General features: G+C 46.6%; 1 protein-coding gene across 1 annotated transcript in view; it reads right to left on the bottom strand.

The window, feature by feature from the left end:
- The window catches only part of tanc2a (tetratricopeptide repeat, ankyrin repeat and coiled-coil containing 2a), a 322252-nt gene that overhangs the window by 51437 nt on the left and 263315 nt on the right, over positions 1 to 7500 (bottom strand). The window contains exons 6-7 of the mRNA XM_063187732.1: positions 4351 to 4543; positions 125 to 436 (exon numbers count right to left, since the gene is read on the bottom strand). Coding sequence (XP_063043802.1) covers positions 125 to 436; positions 4351 to 4543 — 505 coding nt within the window. The remainder of the gene's footprint in view (positions 1 to 124; positions 437 to 4350; positions 4544 to 7500) is intronic.

The raw sequence follows: 7500 nt of genomic DNA, 5'->3' as shown, positions 1-7500 counted from the left end.
GTGTTAGCATCAGTTGCCACGTGATGATGATGATGATGATGATGATGGCGATTTGGTTACGAGGCATTGGGATTGGCTGTCAGAAGCCGTCAATCAAAAAAACAAACAAGCGGTCCAAACTCACCTGCCACGGAGTTGGGGCGGGGCATGAGGTAGAGGGGGATGGAGTGGGCGGAGTGGGAGGTGCCGTGGTGATGCTCCAGGCTGCGCTCGGGGATCTTGTTGAGGCTGTAGGTGGAGGCGGCCATGTTCTCGTCCACGCGGTACAGGAAGGAGTCGCCCCCGATGCCCATGCCCCCCATGCCCAGCCCCATGCTCCCCGAGCCCATGGCCTTCTGGGTCTGCCAGAGCTTCAGGCTGCTGCCGCGGCTGCCCTCGCCACCACCGTGCTTACCCCCGCCACGCTCCGCATTCTCAGAGTAGCTGGTCAGGGTGGCTGTGTAACGAAGGAGTGGGAAGAAGAGGAAGGAAGGTTTGGAGAGAGAGAGAGAGAGAGAGAGAGAGAGATAAAGAAAGGAATGGAAATTGAGAGAGAGAGAGAGAGAGAGAGAGAAAGGGAGAGAGAGAGAGAAGGAGAGAGGCATGGAGGGAGAGAGAGAGATGGATGAATGAGTTAGTCAGCATTGGTGTGAACAGAAGCGCATACACACACACACACACACACACACACCATTAACAGCAAAACATTATTTATCTGGCTGGCTGATGAAATAAGAGGAAAAAGAGAAAAAGAGAAAAGGAGAGACAAATAAGCAGGGAAGTCTTCATAGTAAGATGTAGAGCAGTTTCATGTATAGTTATTATGATTGTTAGAGAATGACAATTATTCTGCATACAAAAAAGCTTCAGTGAGTTTCCTAATAGTTCCTCTTGATGTGTAGTAGTAGAGAAGGGACTGTGTTGCTTCGATATCGATGACGTACTTAGGCCAGCGATTTGATTACTTTCGATACTCAATGATCAAAAGTTCATATTGTTTTTATTTTACAGGCTTGGCTTAAGTGTGAAATGTTGAATACAGTAAATGAACAAAAGCTGAACTATCTACAGGCGTTTTATTTGAGGAACATTATTATCACACTCAGTATTATTATTACTGTATGAGCAAAATAAAATGCCTCAATGAATGAGTGAAATAAAAACAAAAATCGATTTATCGTTTAAGAACGATTATTTGATTCTCTAGTGGACAAATCAATAAATTGAGTCGCCGGCCGTAAGATCGATGCATTGATACAAAGCGATTATTATTTACAGCCCTACTACAGTATGTGCAGTATAATATACTCAGATCCCTGCTTATAGTGTACAAGGTACTGAACTCACTAACCGCAAGCTCAGCCTCAAACTTTTTTCAGAGAGGAGGAGGAGGAGGAGGAGGATGTGTGTGTGTGTGTGTGTGTGTGTGTGTGTGTGTGTGTGTGTGTGTGTGTGTGTGTGTGTGTGTGTGTGTGTGTGTGTGTGTGTGTGTGTGTGTGTGTGTGTGTGTGTGTGCGTGTGTGTGTGTTTGCGTGTGTGTGTGTGTGTGTGTTTGCGTGTGTGTTTGCGTGTGTGTTTGCGTGTGTGTGTGTGTGTGTGTGTGTGTGTGCGTGTTTGTGTGTGTGTGTTAGAGTGTGTATGCGTGTTTGTGTGTGTGTGTGTGTGTGTGTGTGTACAGTCGGTTGTGCGTGTGTGTGTGTGTGTGTTTATGTGTGTGTTGAGGTGATGAGGAGGTGTGTATTACTCTGAGGGGAGATGAATGTGCCGGCTTGCTTTGGCACCTTTTAATAACCTGAGAAAATGACTCCAGCTCAGGTGAGACTCCATGAACCGAGACACACACAACTATACACACTAGGAAAAGTACACAACTACACAATCACAACCATATACAATACACACCTACCGGTACATGCTTACAGTAATAAACTACCACACAACCACACACAAAATGACATGCATAGCAATACACTACAACAAAGGCACACACAGTTCACACACTAACTGTGATATTGGTGTGATACAAGTGTGACATTTCATGAGAGAGTGTGTACATGCGATTGTGTGACTAAGTGGAAAAGCACTGAGGATATGCAAATAGTGTGTGTGTGTGTGTGTGTGTGTGTGTGTGTGTGTGTGTGTGTGTGTGTGTGTGTGTGTTAGAGCGTGGCTCGGGCCGGGTTTTTTTGTCCGAGCCCGGCCCTCAGCCGACAGAAAAGTGATCAACCCCGACCCGAGCCCGAGACTAATTAAAATGTTTGTGTCCGAACCCGTCCGAAGCCCGAGACCACTGTAATAACAACAGAACCTGTGCGCAAGCAATATTTTCTATGTGGCCTCCTTCATACTCAAAATAGCACGTGATAAATAGCCAGGATAGGCAACTAGGATGAGGCAATTTGCTGTAGCCTAATTTAGTTATGCACGCATAGTAAGTATAAACACACACATACATGTGACAGCGCACCTTATGTTTCTTTCGGTTAGACCAGAGATGTTGGATGCTGTGATCAAATGCATGGGAGGGGCGTGAGAGGATAAGAAAGGCGAAAACTAACGAATACGGTTTGGATGCAGTCAGCGCGGCTATGGACGCATTTGTTACGTTACTGTTAGTGCAAATAAATCCCCGCGATGCCACTCCTTGTCGTTAAGAAGGATGGGCTATAAGTTCACCCCGAAGAACAGTAGCCTGTTCGGCCCTCCAAGAGAATGTCATTTCCCCTGATGTCCATGCGGTCAATATAAAATCAGGAAAGGTTGCACGCGCATAGTTACAACTGTAGGCTACAGTAAAAGTGACAAGAATTAAGAACCTACGTGAAGGACATGAAATGTCACAGCGGACAAAGTAGTAACAGGAAACCTCTTCGCCCCTACCTTAGGCAACTCCACGTAGCGTGTGCGTCTTCTTTAATCCATATTATGCTCCTTGCTACCCCTTGCTGGAAATCCTTGGCGAGCAATGCAGTGACAAACTTCGTCATTTTATGTTCAACATTTAAGACAGCACCGAAGGCATGCTAAAACATGGCCTACACTAGGCCTACAACAAAAGACCACGCGTTCACTGACAACTGTATTTGGCGCTTATTAAGAAAGCAAGTTGACTCGGCATTCCTGCTCGGCTGACTGGGAGTGAGCGTCCATGTTGCCACTGGTAACTGGCGCGTGCATACAGCCAATAATAATCACTCGCACGAGTAGCCTACCAACATTTTCATTTATGCATATTCAATTACTTATTTTTTAATCACAAAACTGCCGTTTGCATGAACTGAAACGTTTCCTCTGATTGCTTACAATTTTCACAATGTCTGTTTGGTTCAAGCCCGAGCCCGACCCGAGTCCGACAGATATTCTATTTTTTTTGTCCGAGTCCGGCCCGGCCCGTCGGGTTCCGACCCGGCCCGTCGGGCTTCGGTCGGGTTGCCCTGCTCTGGTGTGTGTGTGTGTGTGTGTGTGTGTGTGTGTGTGCGTGCGTGCGCGGGTGTGTGTGTTGGTAACTGGTGGCACAAACGACATCAAACCTGCCGTGCAGCCCCACCAGCCGGAGACGACAAAATCATAACAGTGGACACACAACAAGCTGCAGTACAGAAACAATGTTTTAATTAACTGTGTGAAACCGTATTTTTGAGTTCTACTTGTAATACATGATGTGTATTGGTAGTGTGTGCATGAGAGAAAAAAAACCCAACAGTGTGTGTGTGTGTGTGTGTGTGTGTGTGTGTGTGTGTGTGTGTGTGTGTGTGTGTGTGTGTGTGTGTGTGTGTGTGTGTGTGTGTGTGCGTGCGTGCGAACGATGAACCTGCCCCTAAGTGTATTTTCACACATAATTCCGTTGCCTCTGGCAACCCAGCTGTTGAGTACTCACATGTGTGTGTGTGAAATTCACAAATCCCTTGCTTTACTTTGAACTCTACTTTCCCTGATGAGAGAGAGAGAGAGAGAGAGAGAGAGAGAGAGAGAGAGAGAGAGAGAGAGAGAGAGAGAGGAGAGAGAGAGAGAGTATGTGTTGTGTGTGTGTGTGTGTGTCTGTGTGTGTGTGTGTGTGTGTGTGTGTGTGTGTGTGTGTGTGTGTGTGTGTGTGTGTGTGTCTGTGTGTGTGTGTGTGTGTGTGTGCGTGCACGTGTGTATGTGTGCGTATGTGTATGTGTAGGCTCATGCATGTTTCCCCCAGCCTGACCTATGATGCCGCTGTCCCTGTGTGTGTCTGTACGTGTCTGTACGTGTGTGTGTGTGTGTGTGTGTGTGTGTGTGTGTGTGTGTGTGTATGTGTGTGTGTGTGTGTGTGTGAGTGTGTGTGAGTGTATGTGTGTGTGTGTGTGTGTGTGTGTGTGTGTGTGTGTGTGTGTGTCTGAGCCTGACCTATGATGCCGCTGTCCCTGCTCTCCAGCGTGGACGTGGGGCTGGTGATGGAGCCGTAGGCGCTGCAGTCCCGGTTCCCATGGTGCATTGCGGGTCCGGGCGGCAGCGTGGAGCAGGGGCTGCCAGCAGGGGGCGACGCTGTGCTACTGGCCAGGCTGGAACACGGGCTGATACGCTGGCTCACCAACATGGCCTGACGGGGAGAGGAGAGAGAGAGAGAGAGAGATACAGTAAGTATACATATACACATACATGGGCTAATACGCAGGCTCATCAACATGGCCTGACATGGGAAGTGTGGGTGTGTGACTGACAGGGTGTAGACGAGAGAGAGGGAGGAGGAGAGAGAGAGAGAGAGAGAGAGAGAGAGAGAGAGAGAGAGAGAGAGAGAGAGAGAGAGAGAGAGAGAGCGTGTGTTTGTGTGTGTGTGTGTGTGTGTGTTTGTGTGTGTGTGTGTGCGTGTGTGTGTGTGTGTGTCTGCGCGCGTGTGTGTGTGGTCAGACATGGGTTTTGAGGAAGGAAAAAGGGACAGCAATGGCATTAGAAACAGTAGAACCAGTGCTGCTCAGCTTTTCCAAAACCTTCATCAATCTGTCACACAAAAGCACTTACAGCCATCAGGAATGGCTCCTTCATGAGGATAGGGTGTTTGTGTGTGTGTGTGTGTGTGTGTGTGTGTGTGTGTGTGTGTGTGTGTGTGTGTGTGTGTGTGTGTGTGTGTGTGTGTGGTGTGTGTGTGGTGTGTAATTTCTACGTGGCTATACATATTTCATATTCTCACAGACTGAAAAATACTTAAATACACATATAAATGGTCTCACATTAATGTGTCATACTTTCCCTTAAACCACGGAAACACACCCACACACAGACACACACAGACAGACAGACAGACAGACAGACAGACAGACAGACAGACAGACAGACAGACAGACAGACAGACAGACAGACAGACAGACAGACAGACAGACACACACACACACACACACACACACACACACACACACACACACACACATTTCAGTCACATTGACAAGCATTTCATATCAAACACCCAAATTCCCTACCCTTGTCCGATGGAAAACATAGGACAGATACACACAGCAAAAAGAAAGCTGGAAAAAAAATCCCAAATAATATACCAATTCCAATATTGAAATGAATACCAACACTTCAACTATTCTATGCTATGTCTGAGGTACTGTACTGTGATGTCTTGTGTGGAGTGGATGGTTGTATATTTGCAGTAGACTAATGTGTTTGAGCAGGGGCAGAGCTATGGTGCCTCTGGGCCCCAGGGCTCTCCCATAGTGTTGGTGGGGGGGCCCTATTATGACCTTCGCAGGCTGCATGAGGGTCCCTATCAGTGTTTTGTCCTGGGGCTCTGTGTGCAATTGTTCCGCCCTTGTGCTGAAGGTAAAACACACACACACACACACACACACACACACACACACACACACACACACACACACACACACACACACACACACACACACACACACACACACACACACACGGTCTCCCTGATAAGAATCTGCTGACGCAGGTTTCACCCCCTCCCAGGAAACGATCCTATTTTACGCCTTGTGATGACTGAGGCGATTTTTCTGCTCTGAGGACCATGTGTTATGTAAGGTAATAAATACTAATTCATTTAATGCAGCAGAAATAAGCAGCATCACCGCCGCAAAGCCTCTCTGTGTGTGTGTGTGTGTGTGTGTGTGTGTGTGTGTGTGTATGTGTGTGTGTGTGTGTGTGTGTGTGTGTGTGTGTGTGTGTGAGTGTGTGTGTGTGTGTGTGTGTGTGTGTGTGTGTGTGTGTGTGTGTGTGTGTGTGTGTGTGTGTGTGTGTGTGTGTGTGTGTGTGTGTGTGTGTCCACAGCATTTGAGTTCATAAATAATAATTCACTTAATTCAGCATGAATAAATAGCAGAACTGTAAAGCCTTAAGAAGCAGACACATCCTTCTGGGTGGGTAAGTGGCTGAAAATGGGCCTTGTGCATGTGTGTGTGTATGTGTGTGTGTGTGTGTGTCTGTGTGTGTGTGCGTGTATGTGTATTTGCGTGTGTGTGTGTGTGTGTGTGTGTGTGTGTGTGTGTGTGTGTGTGTGTGTGTGTGTGTGTGTGTGTGTGTGTGTGTGTGTGTGCATGTGCATGTGTGCGTGACTTCAGCTGTGTGGTGGTGGGTTTATCGATCAGCCACTGGTTCTTTCCCGGCCCCTGTTACCGCAGAGCAGCCGCCCAGAGTGAGTCCTGCACACCGCATCTAGCAGTGACAATTCAACACTCACAGAACAGGACAAACACACCATGGAACAGTGTGAAATTCCAGACAAATATCACATTTCTATGGAGTGTAGAGTTGGTCGCACTCTGCAAGTGTTAAAGGGACACTGTGCAGGAAATGGTCAAAAAAGGTACTGCAACTATGCTGCTCATTGAAACTGGGCAGCCTATTGCCAAATTTGATCTTCACATGAAAGTTTACTAAGTAATAAACACATGTTTTCTAGTATGATCCAAGTAGAGTCCTTTTTGCAGCTAAAAATGGCTATTTTTGGAAATTCAAAATGGCGGACCATGGAGAAGATCCCCTTTTTCATGTATGAAAAGTGCAATTTTTCCAGTCATAATGAATACTTAGAATTTGATGGTGGTGGTAAGTATTCATGAAAAAGGTAACATTAGTGAATGGGCAGCATGAATTCTGGAAATAAACAACTCAGACAGTGTCCCTGCAACAAACACTGCAACATTGCCACAAAAAATTACTGCTGAGCAGCAGCCATGAGCAGCGATGCACAAGGCAAAAGAACACTGGCTCTCAACAGTGTATTTACCACAGTAGGTACAGTGGAATAACTCTGCCCCACAAAGGCAAAGTGCAGTAACTACATATTTTCTCAAAATCGAGTTAAGACTGAAAATGGTCTTCAATACACCTCCTTGATCTTGTGACAAAGACTTATGGACCGAATGTGTCAAATTTGCAGTCACTACAATATCCAACCTGATACCAAGACTTTGAAGGCATTTTTCTCTGTGTCAATGTTGCCATTGTTACTGCACTTTGCTTTTGTAGGGCAGAACTGGCCTATGAACTCTCTAAGATCATGCACTAGTGCAATGTCTGAATGCGTACAGTACT

Source organism: Engraulis encrasicolus, chromosome 2 (assembly GCF_034702125.1).
Source record: "Engraulis encrasicolus isolate BLACKSEA-1 chromosome 2, IST_EnEncr_1.0, whole genome shotgun sequence".
In the NCBI taxonomy this organism is placed as follows: domain Eukaryota; kingdom Metazoa; phylum Chordata; class Actinopteri; order Clupeiformes; family Engraulidae; genus Engraulis; species Engraulis encrasicolus.
This window is presented reverse-complemented; position numbering and strand designations above follow the sequence as displayed.